This window comes from Ursus arctos, unplaced genomic scaffold, assembly GCF_023065955.2.
Source record: "Ursus arctos isolate Adak ecotype North America unplaced genomic scaffold, UrsArc2.0 scaffold_8, whole genome shotgun sequence".
Taxonomy (NCBI): domain Eukaryota; kingdom Metazoa; phylum Chordata; class Mammalia; order Carnivora; family Ursidae; genus Ursus; species Ursus arctos.
Window position 1 is genome coordinate 46516744 of NW_026623100.1, and position 24538 is coordinate 46541281.

At 42.0% G+C, this 24538-nt stretch overlaps 1 protein-coding gene and 1 long non-coding RNA gene across 3 annotated transcripts in view; one reads left to right on the top strand and one right to left on the bottom strand.

The window, feature by feature from the left end:
- Window positions 1–16704, bottom strand: part of SUCLG1 (succinate-CoA ligase GDP/ADP-forming subunit alpha) — a 29182-nt gene extending 12478 nt beyond the window's left edge. Inside the window, exons 1-3 of one of the 2 annotated variants that reach the window (XM_026481849.3) lie at window positions 16608–16704; window positions 6852–6955; window positions 2216–2332 (exon numbers count right to left, since the gene is read on the bottom strand). In XM_026481849.3, the coding sequence (XP_026337634.1) occupies window positions 2216–2332; window positions 6852–6955; window positions 16608–16704 (318 nt within the window). Of the gene's footprint in view, window positions 1–2215; window positions 2333–6851; window positions 6956–12659; window positions 16350–16607 lie in introns of those variants that run through there. The other variant, XM_057309082.1, reaches the window with a different exon arrangement.
- Window positions 16705–16953: 249 nt separating this feature from the next.
- Window positions 16954–24315, top strand: LOC130543123 (uncharacterized). Its single transcript, XR_008958179.1, has 2 exons — window positions 16954–19493; window positions 23304–24315. It is a non-coding gene; the product is annotated as an uncharacterized LOC130543123 (long non-coding RNA).
- The last annotated feature ends 223 nt before the right edge of the window (window positions 24316–24538 follow it).

The following is a 24538-nucleotide window of genomic DNA, read 5'->3' on the forward strand; positions in this document are numbered from 1 at the left end:
AATAACTTACACAAGGTCACATAGCTAGGAAGTGAGTGGCAGAGCCAAGATTCAGATCTAAGAATCTCTGATTCCAAAGTGTCTGTTCTTTTCAGTGACAGCAGGGTGCCTCCCTATAAATGTTAAAATATAACTTAATCAAGATATAAATCAAACCTTCAGGAAGGCTGTGGCATGGGCTTTTACAATGGCGAGAGATACTAAGCTGTAGAGCATACAGGTACACCTAGAAGGGACCGAAGTAAAAGGCCGTGTCTCTCCGAATCATCCCTGAATGACGCCCCAACCCCTAGAGACCAAGGAGCTTTCTCTACAGTATCCCAAATAAAAAGAGGTATCTTGACGCTGACAGAAGAACAGAGTCAAAGGATGCTCACAGATCATCAACAAACAATACCAGGGGTTAAAAATAATTTTTTTTTCAAAACTCTGTTCAAGGTGATAACAGAGACGGGGGTACAAAAACAAACAAACAAACAAAAAACCACCTAGGTTGAACCAAAAGGAGTTAGATCATAGGCACGAAGGTAGTTTTCTGGAAAATATATCCTGCAGTTTTCTACCTCTTAAGGCTACGAATACTGCCAGAAGCCGACTATGACAACGGGGTCTGTGCTAACAAGCGACACCAGATGAAAGGTATCCATCCTGCTCATTGAGAAAGCTCTTTGTATGTGCTGAACACGTAAGTAATATAGTATCTGTCAGAGAACTTACAAAACACTGCAAATGTCATATCTATTTGTATCATGATGAATAATAAATGAGTTGCTTAGCAACAAAAACTTTCTTTAAAAGAAAGCAAAAAAGGCTCATGAAAAAGTCAAATCTACCTAGAGGAATTATGAAAACAGCTCTTCTCCGTATTTTGAGGTCATAGGAGAACTTAAGGGGTGCAGGGAAACACCAAGAATTTAAAGCAAGAAGACTTTAAATGTCTCTTTTATAGAACATATGACCTTAAATGATTCTTTTATAGAACATATGATTTTAACTTTTTTTTAGTCTAAAATACAGCACACCTAAAACATACATACACACATATACTACACCCTATTGTCAAGTTTAAAGTAAAGTGAAAATTCCACATTTGAATATTTGTTTTATCCTACATTTTAGGATCAAGAATACAAATCAACTTCAATTTGAAGTTTGTATTCTAAAAAAGGTATTAAGTCTGTAAATTGTACTTTTAAAAAAATGTGATACTTTAAAACATGCCTCAAAACTTTAAAACATGCCTTTAAGAAGAGGGGGAGGGATACATCTTTTTTCATCAATACATCAGTCCCAAGTACTAAGTTTATTTCCTAGATTCTTTTTTATTATATAGGCAAGATTTTTGTACCATAGTTTTTTTTATAATACTATTATTTTCCTATATATTCATGCAAGTATAGAAAGAGAATGAAGGAATACACACGGAGCTTAAATGAGCTCTCTAGAAAGGCAAAATCTGAGACGTGAAAGCACTATAAAATTTAACTTCACATACATTTATATCATCTGAGTTTTTACAATAAGCACATATTAATTTTGTAACATAGAATTAAAGTTTTGTTCAAAATACTTTAAAAAGTATTAACAGATCAGCAATTTGGGGAAGGGCTCTGTGATTTGTCCGTCTGACTTCACGGCTCAGTTTTTTCAGGCAGGATCTTACTACCATCCTACTTACCCTGAGCCGTGCTAAGTCTGCCACTTTGCAGCTATGAACTATGGGCAGGACCCTTGACCTCTCTGCACGTGTAGTGCCCTTGTCTTCAGAATGGGGATGGTGATAGCACTGCACCTCAGGGGGCCATGGGGAGGCCCGAATGAAGCAATGTCTATAAAGCACCTGGCACGGTGCCTGGCAAACAGCCCGTTCTCAGTCAGGTTAGGGGCTGGATGTTGACACGTGCACTGCTAATATCCTGGAAGAAGAAAGAGTACGGAAAGGAGAAGAAGCCAAATGGAAGCCAAGCTATAGCACTTCTTCTCTTCACGCTGATCTATGCCTATAAACAAGAGGACACAGGCGTGGGAAGGCATCCTGACTGTGTGTGACTAAAGTGAACCCAGAGGTTTTTACTGGGATTCAAATTTCTTTATGTTACTGGATTTTAAAATAGCAGTGACTCTCCCAAAAGGGACACAATTAAGATCTCCAACCCAAATATGCTTGCTCTTCTCCTGCTTTTCTTTGCTTAACAAACGCAGTACCATTAATTACCTCTTTCACAGTATTAAAGACTGGTAAGCCCAGATGAGTCTGGCCTCCTTTCCCTGGAGTGGTTCCTCCAACCAGCTGGGTGCCATAATCCAACGCCTGCTGGCTGTGAAAGGTGCCCTGCGGGGTGGGGAAAACACAAGGCTCAGGAGAGAATGCAGGCTGGGAGGCCTGAAGGCAATCTTCAGCAACTTGGAAAAGAAAAACAAATAGGTTAACTATTTCACAAAATGTGACAGACACATATATCCAGCAATCTCAACAACTTGCTAAACCTAGCTTTGAACCTTGAAACAGTATAATCCTCTGAAAAGCCAAAATAACTTTTTTTTTTAAGGAGGATCTTTTTTCATTCCATCTTCAAATTTGACTGATGGTCTGAAACACTCGTGTTTACTTAAAAAAAAAAAACAACCCTCCTTTTCACTGCTCCTCTGTCAACTCCTAATGTCCTCACATCCCTCTTTTATGGAGTATAAAATCCATGGTCAGTCATTATAAACACACAACGACACTGGTTCTCTCTCACTTCAACTTCCACATCTGGCAAAACCACAGTCTTGGTTAAATCCAGTCACCTACCTACTCTAAGACTGCACATGTGCGGCAAAGCAGAAGCTGGAGAAAACAACAGAACCATGATAACCGGTCTTTAAATCCATGATCACTAACTTTAGGTGAGCTTTTAATGCTGCCCAGCCAATATCCTGTAGTTCCCTATCCATTCACTCTCCCTCCTCAACCTTGGCACTGCAGACATTTGGTCACATGGAATCGCTGTCATGGGAGCCTGTCCCCTGCTTTGTACAATGTTTAGCAGCATCCCTGGCCCCTACTCAGTAGATTCCAGTACCATGCCCTCCTCTCCACCCCGATCAGCTGCTGTGACAACCAAAAATGTCTCCACAAATTGAAAGATTATTTTTCACTAGGCTTCAAGGGCTCTACCTCCCCTTCTCTTTTTCTCTCCTTAGACTTCTCTTTTCACCTAAATTTGTGCTCTTGGTGACCTCATCCCTTTTCACGGCAATAAATATCATCCATATGGTGACCCCTCCCATTCTCTCTCTCTCACACACACACACACTCATACCCAGCCCAGATCTTTGCTTTAAGCTCTAAACTCACACCGTCGACTGCCTATATCACATCTCCACTTGGACAACTAGTAGGTATCTCAAACTTAATGTGCCCAAAACCAAATTCCTAACCACTCCTCTCCACACTCCACACTTGGTTAATGACAATTCCACTCCTAACAGACGTTCAGACCAAAAACACTGAAGTCATCCTTGATTCTCTGTTATATCTCACATCAGATACACTACTGCCCTACCTTTAAAATATATTTGACAATGTCTCAATCCCTTCCACTGCTACCACCTTAGTCTAAGTCATCATCAACTCTTGACAGAATGTTGCCCCTGGCTCCCTTTCACCTATTCCCAACACAGCAGCCAGAGTAATCCTGTTAAAACATAAGCAAGATCATATCATTCCTCTGATCATACCTCTCCAGTGGTTTTCCACTTCGTTCACAGTAAAAGCCAAACTCCTTATACTGGCTCATAAGTCAATATTCAATCTACACCCTCACATCCAAACTCCTTACCTGCCTGGCCTCATTAACTGCTCTCCCATTGCTCATTTCACTCCAGTCACACTGGCCTTATGGCTTCCACACAACAGGCACATTCCTGCCTCACGGCCTTGCTCTCCCCTTTGCCTTGAATGCACTTCCCTTCATATCCACCTGCTTTATGCCCATATCTCCCTTAGATCTTGACTAAGGTCAGGCTTCCCCTGACCACCTGACACAAAATCTTCCCTCCCCCAACCCGGACACCACCACAACTCCACACACAGTCACACGTTTCTATCTCTGGTTTATTTTTTCCATAGCATTTATACTTTCTAATCTACCACGTAATCTACTCACTGATTTTGTCGCTATGTTTCTCTCCCTCCCACCACTAATGCGTAAATTCCACGAAGGCAGTGATTCTGTCTACTGAGAGGTGGCACCTAACCCACCACCTGACACACAGGAGACACTCGATAAGCAGGTGTTGACACGGAATGGATCTATGTGGTCATTCTACAGGGACCTCCACATGATGACCCGACTACTCAAGTTCTATTAAAGGCATAAGAGTTGGGGTTAAGAGGGACTTCAGAAATTTTTGTTTTGAAAGCTAACGTTCTCTCTTTAAGCAGTGCTATTCCAACTGTAGTCTGTACACTCTAAATTTCAAACCTCATTGTTACCTCTACACTGAGAATCTTAACTAACAAATCTGAGACAAGTAAGACTCCCAATTACTTAAAAAAAACAAACAGTGAATGAGAAGCAATGTACTTGCAGGTAACTGAAAGACACTGAAACCAACCTTGGATTTCAATATTTAGGCAAACCATCACTTAATTCAGGAAGCAGAGACAGTTCCAAATATTGCTTACACCATGGACAATGGTTCTTTTAAAAAAAGGTCAGAGGTGAAGATGTCACAGGATCATATGAAATGTAGCAAACAAACAAAAACATCACATATAATAAGCTTATGTGGAGAATTTGGATTAATCAAACATCTGATTATATGCCAACACAATTAATATATAACCAGAAAGGGACTGAATATGATTTTAAGTGGCAGAGGAATGATAAAATGTACTTCAAATCTTAAATGAGCATCAATTTTCTCTAGAATATACAGATGTTGAAGTGATACTCATAAAACATATGGCTATCAAAATAAGTAAGCCAATTTTACCTAGGAACAAAATTTCAAGGTTTTGGGTGTTCCTTTTTTTGTTGGTGTGGATTTTTTTTTTTAAGATAGCAGAGGACTAGAAGAAGAAAAAGGTCCAGTTATTTCAGAAAAATAACACATTTTTGTGTTCAATTACTTCAGAAAAAAGTCAAAAAGTGAAAGGATATTTTATATGAAACAACCTTCTAACCAAATTCATAAAAAAAAAAACCTACAGAATTTTAATTAAAAACAAAAGTTACAGAAATTTGGATATTTAGGTATTATCCTATGGATCAAAGTGCGGAAAACTATGGCCTAAAGGTCTGGCCTGCCACTGGTTTTATAAACTGTTTTATTGGTATACAATCACTTCCATTCACTGACATATTGTCTACAGCTGCTTTTGCTGTTACAATGCTATTGAGTAGTTGACAGAAACTGCATGGCCTACTAAGCCTAACATTTACAGTCTGGTCCTTTCCCAGAATAAAGTTGCAGACTCCTGCTCTAGATACCAAAATACCACATGGACATGACAACTCTTGTAATTACAGAAAAATCATTAACTTTTACATCACACACAAAAGTCATTAACTGTTTTTATTTTGCCATGTCTTCTTTTAATAATGAAAGGGATACTCTGGGTTAAGACTCAGGGCATCTTCTAATTGATTTGGTAGCATTCCTTTGTTTTAAAAACATCCGAATCTACAATGGTGGAACAACAAATTTATATAAATATTTTAAAGGGTAACTTAGCGATAGCTGTTAAAATTTTAAATACACAGAACCCTGACATTCATTTTTCTTTTTGAATCTACTTTATAGATTATATATAAATGTAGCATATACATTATAGAGTAAAATGATAGATATGATCATTTTACTGTGTTACGTTGTATTCCGTGGAATCACATTGCAAATATATTTAAAACTTAGCAAATTCTACGATGTAAGCAGGGATAGGGAGAGAATGAACATAAGTGAATGAGAACAAATTAAAACACTTCAGGCAATTTTGCCGGCTAGTCCCCTCAAAGACCATTTGCCTAGAGAGAGTATAAGATGAGAAAAGTCAGCGTGCTGCTGCTACTGCCCATCTCAGTTCCCAAGAGCCTCTCTGGGCTGGCGCATTTCCCCACACTGATCTGTGTTTTACTGGGCACATTTCTGCAAAGGGCCTAAACGCAAGCCATTTACTTTACCTAGTTTTTAATTAACCAAACAGTAATCTACTCCAAAGCTGGAGGAAAACCTGTGGTGTTAAACTTGCTGAAAGAGAGTATGTGGGTTTCCAACATAACGGGCTCCAAGAAGGGATTTTCAAGGTAAGTTTAAACATAACTTTCTTTTTTTTTCTTTTTTTAATTTAATAATATTTTTATTATATTATTATAAATTGTATATTTATTATATATTAATATTATATTTATTATATTATATGTTAGTCACCATACAGTACATCCCTAGTTTTTTATGTAAAGTTCCATGATTCATTATTTTCATCTTACACCCTATCACACTGAACCCCCTCCTAAGATACAACTCCATCGCTGTACTGGTACTTTTCTACAACAATCGTATAACTTCTGTGATTATTAAAAAAATAGAAAATAGGGGCGCCTGGGTGGCACAGCGGTTAAGCGTCTGCCTTCTGCTCAGGGCGTGATCCCGGCGTTATGGGATCGAGCCCCACATCAGGCTCCTCCGCTATGGGCCTGCTTCTTCCTCTCCCACTCCCCCTGCTTGTGTTCCCTCTCTCGCTGGCTGTCTCTATCTCTGTCGAATAAATAAATAAAATCTTTAAAAAAAAAAAAAGAAAAAGAAAATAGTTAAATGTTTCTGTATCTGTAAGATGCATCTTTACAAAACATCTTGACACATACCTGCTTACCAGTGAAACCCTGGCAAATAACCTTCGTATTTTTATCAACATAGAGATGTTTCCGGGAAGCTATATAGGAACAATGCCGAATTCCATTCTGTTGCACTGAAAAGTAAAGAAAATATGACACATTATAATTTCTCCAAACTTTTGGGCCATGAATTGAACTTAGCGACACACACACACAAAATCCTCTAATAGAGGGGCTATCTTGTGGTCATGGCAACTTCAAATGAGACACAAAGACTACAGAAATAGAAAAACAAAGACAACTTCCTATTCTCCAGAAGCCCCCCTTTACCGAGAACCACAATATTGCAGCTTGTTCTAAATGTACAAAGAAAAGCTTAAATTTATAATTGTCATTCCTCAGAAGGAAAACTGGGGCTTGCCAACAAATGGCTCAAAATTAAACCCAGGGACAGGAAACTAGGTATCACTTGTACTAACAATGTTTACAAAACAGCCACATCCTTTGCCCATTTTACTCAACCTTTTTTTTTTTTTTTAAGTTATTTATTTTCTTAGTAATCTCTACACCCAGTGTAGGACTCAAACTCACAACCCTAAGATCAAGAGTCACATGCTCTTCAACTAAGCCAGGCAGGCGCCCTTTACCCAACCTGTTTCAGTTCAACATCTACAAATAACAGGTGAGCTAAGAGGTACACTTTGTTAAGAGAACTTGTAGGAACTACTCTGCAACTCATTCCCCAAAATGATATTAAATGTTAACATTAAATATTAAGATTAAATCTTAAGTCAGAGAGAAAGCTTGTCTAATATGTATAATCCAAAGTTACTTAATTTGGTATCCTCTGATATAAGACACCAGACCTTACATATAGATGAAATAGGGAAAATAAAATAGATGAGGGAAAGACATGTAATAAATATCTTATTTTCAGCAATCTACCTCAGTGAAAACTGAGAAATCTATGTAGTTATTTACTGCCAGCTCACCGTATTTCAGAAGTCAGTAGAAAGTAGGGCATGATGAATTAAAATTGTGGGCTACTTTCTGACTACTTGTAAACCTTCATTCCAGTCCCATCTTGCGGTCTCTGTAGCCCATCCCTGGGCCTTCTGAACTGTCAGGCCTTCCTCCTACCGCTGAGGTAGCCCATAAGAGCTAGCTCCAGAAAAGAATCTCTCATCACATATTTGTCCAGGGTCCATTCATACTTTCTGTCTTGAATCACTGCCTCATGGCCTCCTAAATCCTCAGAACTGAGGTTCCATCATCGATTGTATCTGGCCCTCTGGGCACCTCTCAAGTTGTCTTCCACTCCCGTGTTGACGTCAGCTCCTAACAACTTTGAATTTTGGAATCCCCTGTACCTCTAGGGAAGAGACAGGCCAAGATTTCACCCTTACCAATTGGAAGAGGAGTGTTCTGTATGCACACAGATCTCCTGGGTAACAGACAGCTGAATTCCTGGACTAGATTATGCTGAACTAGGGGCCATGAGGGGGCACTGAGGGTCAAGTCCTGCCACAGTGGGCACAGCTAAGCACTTGAACCTGCGACAAGAGACACTACAAAGTGAATTTGCAGCATCAGGGCCCACCCTAGCCAGGGTTGTCACTTAAGGCTCATTCTTGCCTGTGGCTCCCGCTTCTCCCAGCTGGAAGTATCCCTGCTGCTATTCCTGGCAGAATCTGTCCACCTGTCCTTTCCATTCCTGGAATCTTCAATACATGATCCATCTATCAGTTTTCAGACAGGATAGCAGATTTGATTATAAGATCCAATTATAAGATATCTGGAGCCCACACTTGCTAAAAGGAAATCCCTGCTTTTTGAAGGTAAAGTTGGGCCTCCACAAGTATTCTTACACTCACTCTTACGAAAGGAGCAATCAGACAGTTCACCTCTCCTTCCACAGGGGCAGGAGTGGCCTGGTCATCCTGAGAAAAGACAGGTCTGCCTACATCCATAAAGCATGGCTCAATAGCAGAACAGCTAAGATCACTCTCTCCTACTCTACTCCAGACCTCCTAGATCAACCCTATGGAGCTCAGGAACTCACAACCCAAGATCTCCAGTACCCGCAGGAACCACATCAGGAAGTGTGATGACTAGCATTTCACCTGCCAGTTTCCTAGCCATTTGGTACCACTCAGCCTGTGCAGTGACCCTGCACTCTAACCCTCTGTGGAAGTCGATCTAGGGAAACCTGGCACGTGTATGTGTGTGCACATGTGTACAAGTGTGCATGTGATCTCCCATCTACCATATCAGCCCAGGCTCATAAGACTTAGCTGCAGGGAAGCTAGCACTAATAGACTACCATCACCTTTGGGCCAAACCCAAAATCTATATTCAAACATAAGAAATTCCTGATCATATTCCTGACAAGAAACCTACATGATGCCAGACCAGGTACCACTGGTACTGAAATGAGAGGATGCTAGAATAATCACGCATATCCCAGTTCTTGGAGTTGTCATCATTCGTTTATTCAATCAACATTGTGGAACACCTATGCCAAGTCACAATGCCAGATATCAAGGATAAAGTGTTGAATAAGACAGTCTCAGCCCTCAAGGAACTCACAATCTACCTGAACTGACATAAAACAGGCCTAAGTGCACAGTGCGAAAAGTACTGTGGTGGGAATAAGCTGTGGACACTTGGGGCAGGTGCACTCTCCTGCTCCAAGTAAGTCTGTATATGTTGGGGGTGGGGAGGGTTTGGGGAATACAGCCCCAGAGTGGGTAGGATTAAAGGATGGATTCCTTACTGGGGCTTCGTCCAAAATGAGCCCAGAACTTCCAGCAGTTCACTCCTAAAATCCCTGATACTTGACCTCCAACCTCCTAAAGAAAGTGAAGAGGGTTGTTTGGTTCCTGGCCATGGCTGTGATCTCTCCACAACTAAAAACTCTCTTCACCTCTGCCCTAGTCCCGGCCCATGCAACCCAACTTGGCCCCAGATCAGCCAACCGGACACCTGCACCTGTATGGTAAAGATCAACATGTCACAGGAGATCCTAGATAAGGAACCACTGATTACAGTCCTCTTTTTCTGAAACGCTGCTCTAGGACTGAATGAGAAATGCCGCAATCAAAATGGCCTCTGGGGCACCTGGGTGGCTCAGTCGGTTAAGCATCTGCCTTCAGCTCAGGTCATGATCTCAGGGTCCTGGGATCGAGCCCTAGTCAGGCTCCCTGCTCAGAGGAGTGTCTGCTTCTCCATCTCCCTCTGCACCCCCCACTCCTGTGCACGCTCTCTCTCTCTCAAATAAATAAATAAAATCCTTTTTAAAAAATGGCTTCTGAAACCCAGAGGAAAACCTGAGGCACCCCCAGCAAGCCATGATGGTACTCTATAATCACCACAAATGCTCTTTTAATCCCAGAAACTCGCCCCATAGCAGATGAACCTACCCTGTCCCTGGCCCTTACACCAAGCACACTCTCCCAGCTACCATGGCTGTGAGGAGGACCTAACTATGCAGGCTGACTGTACACTACCATTCTCCTCACCTTAATTTCTGCCTCCTCTACAGCTTTAGGATGGAAATAATGCAAAATATGCTTATACTCCAAGTCAAACCACCAAATTCTAACTTACTTGTACCATTTTCCTCACTCTTCCCTACTTTATAATATCCAAGTCCAGAATCACAGGTTGGAGGCTCCCCATGAAAGCAGCCTGTCCTCAACCCCACCCTTGCACCTGTTCACCTTCCCTCCCACAATCCCACCACTCTCTTTCATGTGGGCTGGTAGACTGTAACCTCCTAGCTGCTGTAAACATTAAATCTGTCAGAGCAGCTCTTTGTATTTTCTTTCCCTACTTGATTTCCTCTCCACCCAAACCAAATGCCTTAAGTAATGAAAAATGGCCTCTTCCACCTCTGCTGAAGAATGCTAAGTAGTTCACGGTACAAACCTTCAATTGTCTGTCCACTGCTAAAAGATGTTCAATCATATTTTGGTTTTAAATACAAACCCGATTCTATGATAAAACTACCAAGTAACCAGAATAAGTTATTCTGTAAAGCCAAAAATCAAGAACACAGGGCATACAACAGTGGTCAAACCATCTTGCAAGTATCTCTCACATTTCAATGACAGAGTCAATGTACTCAACAACTCCCTGAGAATTTCACTGGCATTAATTCATATAAGTTCACATTTAAATAAAACACTGCGCAGTGAGGAATCCTTAAATCCTCACATGACATTCCTGACTTGTGACTATAATGGGGGGTGTTTAGGGGATCTGAGATTAAGAAGAATGGAACCTGCAAACACTCCCACGTGGTATACAGTACTATGCCACACGCCGTATGTAAAGGGGTGCACACATTTTGTTACTTTGTTTACTCCATTATTTCTAAGAAAAATTATTTAAGTTTAGTTCAAGATTATTTCAAGTATCATCTCAATACTCTAGAACTTCTAAGTGAAAATGCCACGGCTATAAGGCCCACGTCGTGTACATAGTGGTGTCTCCCATATGGTACAGTGCCTTACAGAGCTGGGGTACAAGAAATGTTTCACTGAATTTTAGGCCAAGAGATAGTCTATAAAAAACACACATACATTAAGCTAAATGTCATAAGTTCCATCTCTTTTTTCCCACTTAGGAGAAAAGCCTACATCCATTTTTGTGTATGCAAAGATCATAGGTCGCCCTAAAATTCTTAGAAAGATTGTACAGAAGTCCAGCCCTAAATGCTATTAGCAATCCTCAAAGCTCTTATCTTAATCTAGTATAAATTCTATACAAACTTTTTTTTAAAAAATAAATAAAATCCAGAAGCACTAATGTAATACAAATGGACTATTTCACAACAGGAGAGTTAAGGCGGTGACAGACCAGGAAGAGTGTTTTCATAATATGTAACAGACAAGGAATTAATTTGGGCAACATGAAGCGCCAACAAGGTAAAGCCCGAACCTAACAGAAAAGCGGGATAAAGGCCATGAACGAGAAACAAAGCTAAAGACAGACAAATGATAAATCAATAGATGCTGAGATACCTAACTTAACTAATGTTAAGAAAATGAGCATTTTAAATTAAATATTATGGCAGCAGGAAGACCTGAGGTTGGACACCAGGAAGAATTTCCCAATGATGAAGGTTGTTGCTGCCACACCTTGGGCCACCTCCAGGGAATGTGGTGGTGTCGCCTTCTCTTCAGGTTCTTAGGAATCAGCCGGCCTAACCTTGGGACTGTATCCCAGGAGCATCTGAGAACTGCTCTGAGGAATCAGACAGGCCTGGGCCTGAGTTTATGCTCTGCTGCTCACCAACCACTGAGCTGGGACAGATCTTTCCATCTCCCTTAACCTCAGTCTTCCCATCTATAAATGGAATAACAGCTGCCCACAAGGATTCTGTGATGTTGATATGAGATGAGGCCTGTAAATTGGGTAGCAAAGTAGAGGGTATGCTCCCAATATTGGGTTCACATCCTACATGAACAAAAAGGTAAACCATTTCCTAAAAATAGAGAACATATAATTCATATTTTAAAATAAGTTCAACGTTGAGGCGCCTGGGTGGCTTAGTTGGTTAAGCGTTCGACTCTTATTCCGTTCAGTCATGATCTCAGGGTTGTGAGATGGAGCCCCGTGTCGGGTTCTGAGCTGAGCATGGAGCCTGCTTAAAATTCTCTCTCCTTTTCTTTTTGCTTCTCCCTTCCTTCCCTTTCTCTCTCTCTCTCTAAAAAAAAAAAAAAAAAATCCAACGAGAAATGTTTTATATAGTCTTCATGCATAGCCTATGTTTATCTATAAATATACTAATCCATGTCTACATATAACATGTACACACATGTACACACATACTTGTAAATTTTTACCATATGAAACATTTTTAAAGGTGCAGCCTCACTGTAAAAAAAAAAAAAATGGGGATATTTATACTATGTACCTCATAGGTGATATGAGAATTAAACGAGTTCATAATATAAAGAGCACATAGAACAATGCCTAGAGTACAGCGAGTGCTATTTCACTATTTCACAGCTATCTATTATCATTATGATTACCAATGCAGAATGAGAAAACCATACTGCTTTGATGTACTCTTTGTGCCAAGCTATCTGCCAGGTACTAGGAATTCATGAGCAAACAAAATGAACTCAGGTCCTACCCACGTGAAGCACCCTACCCTGTAAGACTGCTAAATATTAAACAAAGAAACATGAAACTACAAAAGTTGCAAACTGTAACAAAGCCTAGGAAGGACAAGGCCTTCAAGAAGGGTGATAAATTTGTATCAGTTAGCTACATGCTGAGTCCTCTTCCCCAAAGAGAGCAACGGCAGCATTTGTGAGATGGCTATGGGATGCACGTGAGGTATGGCCAGAGAGCGCATGCCCAGATGGGACTCAACCCACAGCCTTATATGACCAATACCACACTCCCAACCAATAATCTGAGACTATGTTCATGAAAATACTCCTCTTCCAACGTCACCTCGCAAACTGTGTCCTTGTTACTCATTTATTTGTGCATGCACTCATCAATTTAATAAGTGGTTATTTATTAATCACATGTATTATATATACATAATATATATAGGCTATCGCAGTCCCTACCTATAGAACCTTATAGCAGAGTAACTCAGCAGCCACTTACTACCAAACAATCCACTGTTCAAAGGCAAAATTATATATTCATTTAATATTTACTTACAAATGAAGCTTAGTTGGCCAAAAGTGTCGTATTTCATCAAATCTAAAATATCACTTAAGTACTAGTAAGTACTAGTAAGAAAGAAAAAAAATGCTGCCAATTTATTGTAGATACTATCAATTGCGACACATCCCAATTTTAGAAATGTTATAGTGTTAAAAAAAAAAAAGGTGCATCCATAGCAACAACATCCCCTTCCTTTAGTAAAATGAAACTGTTCTCCTATACTTACAGAAATTATTTTGAACATCCCCAATTATGTTTCTATAATAAATGAGTCTGAGGTGAGAAAGTCAAATTGCCTTCTCATGGCTACACTGGTACATTTAGATCAAGACCATTCTGTATTTCTGAAATTGAGATTTGGTTCTTGGATGCAATGGCAACAGACACACTGTTGAGGGTCCCCTTTTCCCAACTACACTTCTAAATGCCTGATTCCAACAGTGGCCTACAAAACTTGGCAAACACATGGAAAAAGCAGGTGGCACCTTTGAGCAAAACAACAAGGTGGCCAAAAAGAAAAAAAAGAATGAAAAAAAAAGGAAGAAAGACCAGAGCTTCAAAAAAGGAGACTCACAGTATCACACAACGTGTAATACCAGCAAGGACACTGAAGAGTCAGAAGATCTGAGTTCTAATACCCATTCTGATATTGGCCAGGAAACTTTCTGGGTTTATTTCCTCACTTGCCAACAGATATGAGACCAGCCGGATTGTAAGGTTCACTTTCTGGCATTAAAACACAGTAATTCAGAGGCTCAAAAATACTGGCTCCTGTTCCCTACTTACTCTACAAGACCTAATTTATAGGAATTCCTGGCTTATGTTTAAAATGACCTCACGTAGCTTTATATTTCTTGAAAAACTTTACTATCTTAACTTCAAGTGTGCTTATAAAATCCTTAAACTTTCTCATGGACGAAATCTTCCCTACTTTTCATTTTATTTTCTCTCCCTACTTCAACTGGATTCTTTCCCTTTTTTCATAACCTATAAAACTGGTTTAGTTTGTTTTTTTGGCTCAAAAACTTCTAAACATTCCAACAGAGCTCTGGAAGACGTCTACAAGCGTTTGAGTTTTGTTTTTGTTTTTTCTAACTCAAATCAATATTGCAACACTTGTGACCTTTAGCACAAATGTACCATCAACTGAAACTTAATAAAACAGAGGTAACAAAACTCCCTAGCCACCTCCAAGTCTATTACTAACCTTAGAGCCTAAATAATTTGTGACCACCCTTTTAAAAAAAGTTTGTAAGGTGATATTGTTGTGGCTGTTTTCCTAGTAGGAGTGGAAATGGGCTTAAACGTGTGGCATGAGAAAGAGAAGATTTGGGGATTTAGAGGCTTTTCTGCATTAAACACTATAGTCTGTAACCCCTCTACAGGAGATAACTTGGTTAGATCTCAGACCTCTCAGACCCTTAATAACACATTAATCACATGACTAGGATAAATGAAGAGCACTCCAGTATCAGAAAGCTAAACCAGATGACCCTTTAAGGCCTCGTAGTCCTGAGAGTCTAGAAAAAAAAACAAAAAACAAAAAACTTCTAGTTCTGTAAGAAAAGGATTGCTAAATATTGAGAAGGGCAGATTAAAGATTCTGATTCTTTAGACACTTAGCTAGACTCTTCTGCTACTAAGAGAGCAGACCTATCTGAGGGTAGGATTTTTCAGAAACTCGGATGAGCAGGACCCCAGGCAAGAATGACATGGTTGTAACAAATCCCTTTTTCCCTTCTGCCTAGGACACCTTCAATTGTCCTTTAAATTATACAATAAGAATCTCCAGAAAACTTTCCCAAATAAACCCAACTTCTTCCTACTTGCCAAAGTTATCTAGCCAGATGTTTGTCCTCATGTGGTCTGGTAAGTAAGTGCAGCTATTGAGTGCACACTTCTTGCACACTTTTGGAATTTGATCTTCTCAAGAAATAAATTAACTCTTGCTCAATATTCAGTTCAAGCAGAATTGGGAGTAAAGTGTAAGAAAGGAAGACAGAAGAAAATGAGCTTTAGTTGAGTGTATATTACATCCCCCATGCCTTATGTAAATTGTTTCAATTATTCTGTACAGGAACCCAGATTATCCTGTACTTCACCATTTCCAGGATGCGCATTTTTTTCACTTTTTAACATCTCTTAAATCTGGATGCATCTGACAACTAATGGCGTCTCACAATTTGAATTAGAGATCATTTTCTACTGTTAGTAGTACACAAAATAATGGTGCACCTTACAAATGATGGTGTCTCAGATTCATTAAAATATTATTTTTATGGAACCGGAAACAGAAATTGAGAAACGGATTAAGAAAAGTGCCCAGGGTTATTACACAGACTGTAAGGGACTAGCCAGACTTCAAACGTGATTTGGTTTGATTCCAAAGTCTCTTTCTATACAGCCTTCCTAACACAGAGACTTTGAACATAGCAAGAATTTTCAACAGTCAGCGTTATTCAAAAACTAGCAACCTTGGGTATTCTTAAGTTTTCAGGAACTGAGGAATTCACACCGCCTGGTGGAGACACTGCAAATAGTTGGTTCAAGTCCCAGCCAACCCTAAACTTCTAGGAGTCTTCTGGGCTATGCTGACTCTGGGGTGCAGAACCCACCTTTCTGCTAAGCCTACAATCTGCAGGAAAAACCGCCTTACCCTCTCCCCTCAATTTGCTACTGAGACATTCCTCCTCCTACCTCTCAATCCAGACACTCACTCTCCCAGCTGAGTTAATCCTCGACCACCCCACCTCTCACTCCCAAATAGGGAGTCTAGATGCCGCCCCCATCCGGCCAGTCATCATCGCGGGGGGTAGACCATGCCCCCAGCTCTGCAGGGCTCCCACACCCGAATCTTGGCTCGGCCAAGCTACTTAGGCCAGCTGCCCAGATCATGTCCCCATCCCACAAATCCAGCAAAGCTCCTTCCACCCCAGAAGGTCCCCGGCTTGGAGCCGCACTCTCGCGGCTCCCAGGCCCCCGCCAAGGTCCGGTCCCGGAGGGCCCAGCCGCGGCCTGGACCAGGACGTTGGGCCCGACGAGGCCAGGAACTCTCGGAGGCCTGGAGGAGAGAGTCTCGGCTGGACTCACGGAGGAAGGAGCGCGATAGGAGGCGGGCGGCTGCCAGGCCGCTGCTGCCACAGGCCATGGTCGCGGTGACAGCGGCAGCAGCAAGACCTGCGGTCATCCACCAATGACACTCCCAAGCCCCCGAGGACCTAGCAAGGGCCGAGGCTCGAAGAGGAAATGGGTGGCCATAGCAGTTGCCTGAATGAATTTCCCGCAGCGGAGGCTTCTTCGCCGAACACTGGGGATCGCAGGTGGAGGAGAAAAAAGGTATCTGAACGCAGAAGTGGATAACAACTCAGCCGTTCCCCGGAAATGTGGCTTTGATCTAACATTAATTACAACGCCAGCTTAAGGAAAACTCTACGCGAGGCCGGTCGGCCCTTAAGCATTATGGGAAATGTAGTTTGGTGACCTCGACCTGTTTGTAGTTTAAGTGGAGGTTTGCGGGAGGCGGAGCGAGCCGCAAAGAGGTTACGCATACCCAGCGGATGGGGTGGCAAGAGGAATGAGGAGCCCTTGGCGTGGTGCGAAGAGCAGTGCAGGACTTTCCGTGTCCCTAAACCAATCTGCACTTTCATTTAGCTCGGCTGGCACGTGGAGAGGCTCATACTCCTCACCGGCCCCGCCCTGTGAGGACCTAGAAGAATTACCGATGGTAACAAAGTGAGTTCATGCTATAGTCCGATGAAGGTAAGGAAGTGACGAGAAAGATCAAAAGCTACCTTACTGACAGTTAATTTCTTGGAATTAAGAATTGGAATTTGGGTTAAACAAGCTATGATACAGCCTCTGAGTAGCACTAAGTGAATGAGTGACTCTTTCCTGCGGATCCTGGAGAACTGAAGTTATAGATCAAATGTGACTGCTCCCTGTTTAAACAAACCGCCCACTCCTGTAAGAGCTTTAGAAGGAATCTCAGAGTCCCAGAGTCAAAGGGTAAACAGGAGATAGAGTAATCCATCTCCCTGCCTCCAACCATGTTCCTGAGATTCCTCATCATACTCATCAGTGGAATTATGATCCTAATTTACTGAAGTAGTAATTATAATTTACACTGAGCTGTCTGATGTGTGAGTAGGATTACCCAACAGAGATTGCCCAATATTTCCTCTATGGCCCAGATACTGTCAGCCCCAGGTTGGACTTGACTACTCAGAAATCCCTCCTTCATCTAATGTATTGCGTCCTTGCAATCATTTATTTAAATACTATTAGTGGTTTCCACACAGGCCCCGTATGAAGACCCATTTTCAATAGCAAAGTTCTTCCTGAGCCTTCACATGATAATAGTTATATTTTCAGTTTTAGTTAACTGGTAAAATGCATGATGACAAAAAAATATATAATTCTGGTATGATTTTAATGAATTTTTATTCCTGCAAGGACAGGGATTTTAGTTTGTTTTGTGTACTGGTGTATCCCCACCTGGCACAAAAAGAGAACTCATTATTTGTTGAGGTATTCGTTGAGCATTATTTGTTGAATTGATGGATAAGAAATAGTATATACATTTATTTATTGAATCCACACACAATGTTTGATGGACCTGAGGGTATTTCAATCACTCACAGTAACTACACCTCCACCATAATTCTATAGCTCATTAGTGGGAGACAGTTGCAGTAGATACAATTATACTACCCATTTTTATATGCAGATTGATTTTGGAGTCAAACAGATCCGGATTCAAATTCCAGTTCTGATGCTGATTTATGTGACCTCTGGGTCTCAGGCTTTCTCACTGAGATGGGCATGAAAATCCTTATCTCATAATAGTGTTGTGAGCAGTTAATGCATTAATATGTAAAGCTCTTTGTACCTTGTAAACATTCAGTAAATGGTAGTTATTACTATTAAAGATAAGAACTTTCTTCTTCACATGGCAGGATGATGTTTTGAAGTTTTTAGTGATATGAGTAACCAGATGTGGAATAGGACATTTCCATTTATATCAAAACGTTAGCTAAAACCCCAAAGCTGAGGGCAACAGGACATAAGTAACTCCACATTCTGAGGAGGGCAGCCTAGGAGCCACCTCCCTCCGGATTTTGGTAAGAGGAGGTCAAACTTGTCTTTGGATTCTCACACTCACACCCTAACAGCTCAAATAAGCAAAAGACTGGAATTCATTGAATGAGGGAATTCTGGGTCATGAGTTGTCCCCTGAATGTTCCCCTCTCCCCTCACCCCCAGACAAGTTGGTGGCAGAGGCTCCTTACAAAAAGGACTGGCATTAAATCCAGGCTAAATCCCTGCAGAACCCCAGAATCCATGAGCCTACCTCAGTGCCCGAGAGCAGATAAAGTCAAAGAGCACTCAGGAAAACCTGAGTTTGGATGTCAGACTTAAACATACAGACTGATGCCTGGTTCCTGACTGGAGAACTCAAGGCTGGAGGCTGGCTAGAGCAACCTCGTTCGCAGGCAGGGCATTGTTTGGTATGGCAAGATGTGTAATATTCCCATGGGTAAAACTGATTCCAGAAAAGAAAGCTGAGCTTCCGTCTAAGCATCCTCTGCTGGGGCAAAGGACTATAGCATAAAAGACCATGGAAGATCCCCCAGAGACAGGAGGGAGATGATGGTGGGGAGGGGTTTACAAGAGGTCAGCCAAAGAGCACGTAAGTCATCAGGATACTATTCAGATGGAATTTCCTAGGCAGGGTGGGAGGAGAGGGGCCACTGAAAAACCCACAAAGAGCCAGCATTCCAGAGTGTAAGGACCAGAGAGAACCTCAGATTGCACCATTCAAGAGATTTTATCCAAACCATACCCCACCCCTGCTGGAGCCAAGAGCAAGGAAAATGAAGAGGAGGAGGAGGAGTAAAAGAAGAAGGAGAAAACAGACCTTGACTCCCTCCCAGCTGCAGGTTGAGGAGCCACAGATCATGCCAAACATCGGAGAGGGTAAGGAGCTTTGAATTAGGTATAAGATTTATGTTTTGAATTGGATTGAACAGGACTTAGAATTATTAATTTTTAAAAGAGGCTATTTTTCCAATGAATAGAAAATCAAAAGTTACAAAAAATGTGTATAGTGAGAAATCTTCCTTCTACCTGTTTCCCCACCATCCCGTTCTCCCTGGGTGAAATCAGTATTATCCAATTTCTTGTGCAGCCTTCCAGATCTATTTTGTGTATATACAAGCATACATATATATCCATCCTCCTACCCCCCACATCACTCTTTTGTGTTGCCACTAATGTGGGAGGAAAAGGAGACAACTGGGGCTTAAGAACAGGGCTGGTGGAGGAGTTAGGAGCCCAGCAGTCAAGGCAACTGGTGTCCATGCTGACGACCCCAGGGTAGTGTCTTTTTCTGCTTAACTTAACCTGAAGTGGTCTCTGCTCTTTGCCACCAAGAATCTTGACAGGTCTGAGCTAAGTAAAGAGATTCAATCTATTGGAACAAAGTCTCTCATTTGCATTGTTTTTAAGGAAATAAATCATCTATAGTCTGATATTTATAATCAGATCAGACCAGAAAAGAGCATCTGACCAAGACTCGGGTGGAGTCTCTACTTGGTAAAGGAAATATGATTTTTTTTATATATATAAGAGGAGTTATAATTCTGTATTTTACCTTGATTTTATTATGAGCCCCCATTTTGCCAGGATTTCAGATCCATCTCCTTTCACCAGAGTTTTGTCTAAATTTTTGGAGTAGTGCTGGGGCAAGGTGGGTGGATGAGGTGGAAGAAGCATTTGATCCTCTGTCCACACAGGCAGCCCCTCATATGTGCATCCTTCTAGCTTTTTCTCAGCTACTGCTATATCATGCCTTCCTCCTATTTGCAACACTCCTTTTGGTCTAGCTCTATCAGCTGTCTCTGGGTTCTTCTCGGGTACGTGAGAACCGCTCAGCCCCTCTGGTTCTGTGTTGGACATAGTAAATATCCCTGCTTGCCTAGACACATCGTTTAGCAAAATCTTATAACCAGTTGGCGCGCTCTCTCTCTCTCTCTTTCTCTGTCTCTCCATCTCTCTCTCTCTCTCTTCTTGGGGGCTACAAGTTCCTGGGCTATGGACCAAGTTATCTCCCCCCTCCAAATTCACATTTTGAAGTCCTAACCCCCAGTTTGACTGTATTCAGAGTAAAGAAGTAATTAGGGTTAAATTAAGTAAGTTAGAATTAAACACCAATGTTATTAGTGTTCTTATAAAAAGAAATACCAGAGAGCTCTCTCTTTCCACCATGTGAGGACATAGTGAGAAAGCAGCCATCTGCAAGCCAGCAGGAGAATTCTTACCAGGACACGAATCAGCCAGGACCTTGACCTTGGACTTTCAGACCTCAGAACTGTGAGAAATAAATTTGTGTTGTTTAAGCCACCCAGTCTGTAATGCTTTATGGCAGACTCAATGCACTAATACAGCCTGCTTCATATAACCTTTTCGGTGATTCTTTTGAGTACTCACCTGTCTCCACCTTCAAGCAGAGGGGCTAGGGGGAATCAACACCTAAGCTCTCCTGCTCCCTGCCTCTTTTCTAGCCTGGGATCCTTTTCTGGTCTTGGAAACATTAACTCACAGTTTTGGCCTAAATCTAAGTTGTTTCTGTCATTCTCAGGGGCTTTCAGAAGGTACACATTACTTTCCTGGGACAATGGACTGAGAAGACCAAAAAGAAATTAATGAGGGGAAGGAGTAGAAATATCAGGGAGAAGAGGGTCCCAGAATAGAAGATGCTGGAAGGAAAAGCATCAGTTAATATTACAGATTACCTTCCTGCTACAATGTGGACGTGCCGAAGCTTTGTGTGTGCTCACCTAGGCAGTCTGACTGCCCCGTGGAAATGGAACAAAAAGAACCTTCTCTAGTGCCTTAGTTCAGGCTGCTGTAGCAAAACACCACAGCCTGGGTAGTTTATAAACAACAGAGATTTATTTCTCACATTTCTGGAGGCTGGACGTCTAAGATCAGGGTGCCGGCATGGTGAGGTGCTGGCGAGGGCCCTCTTCTGGGCTGTCCTCTTTATAACCTCACCTGGCAGAAAGAGGGCAAGACAGTGCTCTGAAGTCCCTTTTATAAGGACCCTGATCCCGTTCGTGGGGTTCCACCCTCATGACCTCATTACCTCCCAAAGGCCCCACCCCCTCCTCCCATCACATTGGGGGCTAGGTCTCAACATAGGAATGGGGGTCTTGGCCTACTTCTGCCAACTTCTTTCTGGGGAAAAAACAAAACCTCCAGCTGCCTTCCAAAAGGAGAAAAGCTGCCTCATCCTCAGTGATACAGGCACGCTTGAAGAGAAACATATTGTAGCCAAGAGAGGCTGGGGGGGCCTTTGGGGCCAATGATCCAGCCTGAGCCCTCAGACGCCACTGTCGGTATGACTAATCCCTTCATAAAACAAATGTAGAGAATAGGAGCTTGTATTCTTGCCCTTACTTATGGAAGATGGTATAGCACAAATGAGAAACACGTGACCTCAGACACAGCTTCGGCCTTTGGAAATGAGGCAAAAAGACTGGGGATTATTTTCAACTCAAGTGCAGCTTCAAAGAGAGGCAGAATGGCACAGCACAATCCTAAGAAAGAACCAGCTAACACCACAGGCCGACTTGAGCAGAGACAGGCCCTTTCCCTCCCCCTTTACAGGGACAGGCAGTGCCACCATGGCTGTCCTGAGGGCAAAGAACTTTCTGAAATGCACTTGCATGGCCCTCCTGAAATCTTCTTACACTTCTTTGAATGACTGATCCACTCAGCACCTGCAAAGGGGGAGATTTCATCTGCACTGGATTCTTACAGGAGTGTCAAGAGCTTTGACCTCCCCTTTAGAGGAAGTGGTTTCCAAATAGAATTTCTTTTCCCCATACTTGAGCCCTGTTGCAGAATTCATGCCCTGAACACCCTGGGCAAGAGTATCCTGGGGCCCAGCTCCTGCAGAAGGGTAGGGAAGAGAACAAGGTTGGCAAGAGGGAGAGGTCCCGCTTTGTGCAGGCCCAATAATAGTCTTGGCCAATGTCCTTCAGAATGGCCCTGAATTGGGCAAGATGGTCAGGCTTCTATACCCCTGCATGGATTGTCACCAAGGGGTGAGCAGCTCTGGGAAGGGTATGATCATGTGGTATGGTTGAGGCAGCCGTTTGTGTTCAGGAAATTCCTGAAAGGGTTGGGGGAGCTGAAGACTCCCTACCAACAGCATTCCCATTAGGAGGGCAGCGTGTCCTTCACTGAAGGGGCATCTGGGTGGTGCATCACAGTATCCACCAGAGGCCCCTTCCAGGAGAAAGTCTGATAGGAAAGCAAGAATCAGTCCTCAGCAAAACCATAAAGAAGACAGCTTGGTTTGAGTGTCCCTCTTTTCCCCTTCTTTTGAAGGCTGACTCTTCTCCTTTTCCCTAGATAGCCAGTGCTCTCACGCTGCCCAGTGCGGGACCCGGCCATTCTCTCACCACCTCTAACAACTTTTCAGGGCAATGCTGTCTCCTAGGGATTAAATACACTAGGACTTTGGCCTCCTTTGATAATCCCTCCCAAATTACATGTTTGTTGTCTATTTTAACAGAGATTGCCAATGTCTTCACACAAATGAGCAATTCATGTTGAGCATTTCTGGAATTATATCCAGGAAAGCTGTTTTTCCACCTGCCTCTGATCCTTCTAGAATAACTTTCCTTCTTCATCAAGTACATCTTCTGTAAGTTCTCTGTGTGTGTGTGTGTGTGTGTGTGTGTGTGTGTGTGTGTGTGTATGTATTATTTTTTGTAGCAGATGAAAATCCGGAGTACCGGGAGAGAACAAGATTCCCTGAGACTCTGGAATGTAGCTGAAGACATTGTGACACGTGTCCCACTCTGCAGCCTGGTAGAGGGGCAAAGAAGAGTCCCAGGAATTAGTGCTAAAAGGAGAGAAAGCAGGGCTCTGAGATCTATGGAAAGGAAAGAAGAGGATTCTTGGGAAGCTGGTTGTGGCCCGAGAAAGGAGGAGATCCATGTTCCTGGAAGACCAAGCACTCCACAAAAAAACAACTCCAACAGCTACCAGGTTATGGTGGCTCTGGCCCAGGCTCCATCACTCATCTGTGGTCAGCATTATCATTGCTTGGAGCTACGAAGGCTGCCTTTTCCACCGGGGTTTCATATATTTGTGCAATAAGAGAGAGTGTTGGGCTTTGAAGTCCGATATCCCGACAGAAGTTGAAGGGAACTACGTGGACCCAAAAGGATGCACACCTTTCAGTCCATTCTGGAACATTGTCTAACATGCCCTCCAAATTATTCCTTCATTCTCTAGAAAGATGAACCTTTATTGAACTTCTTTCATGGTTAATACAAAAGTAATATACTTGTTCATTACAAATTTTGCAGGTAATTTCTACTTCGGGATTTATTCTTTTCAATATCTTCCACGTGTTCTCCAAGGTTGACATTATTTTTATAACCAGAAAAAAAATCGATAGTTTTTGTTTTTTTATGGATGAAATGATAGGATTAGGACCCAAACTGTGTGAAGTTCTCTGTTAACTTGTAGATTTTTGTCTGGTAGAGATGTAAATAGTTTCTATCTGGCAGAAAACTCATCCCTCAAAGTTTATGTTATCATTACCCTGTTGGATATTTCCCAGTTGTATATGTCACTTGGAAATCTCTGTGCCTCACTTTCTCTTATCAGTAGGGATAATAATAGTACCTATAGGTTTGTTGTGTGGATCAAATGAGATACTCCACATAAAGTGCTTAGAAAAAAGACTACAATCAATAGTAAACACTCAATGAATGTTGCCTGTTATTAGAAGTTCATTTAACTGGAAAATCTAGGGTGTATCCTTTAGGTATAGTGTGAGTAAGTCATGAGGTCTTGTGTCCTCAGAATTCCAACTGAACCCTTCACTAAGAGCGTGCGTCTGTCCTGGTTCCTCTAGCAAGAACACTGGGACTACGTGATTGGACAGCCGTGGGTGCGGTCTTCAGTGCAGGGGCCAGTGGGGCGGGCAGCAGCGGGCA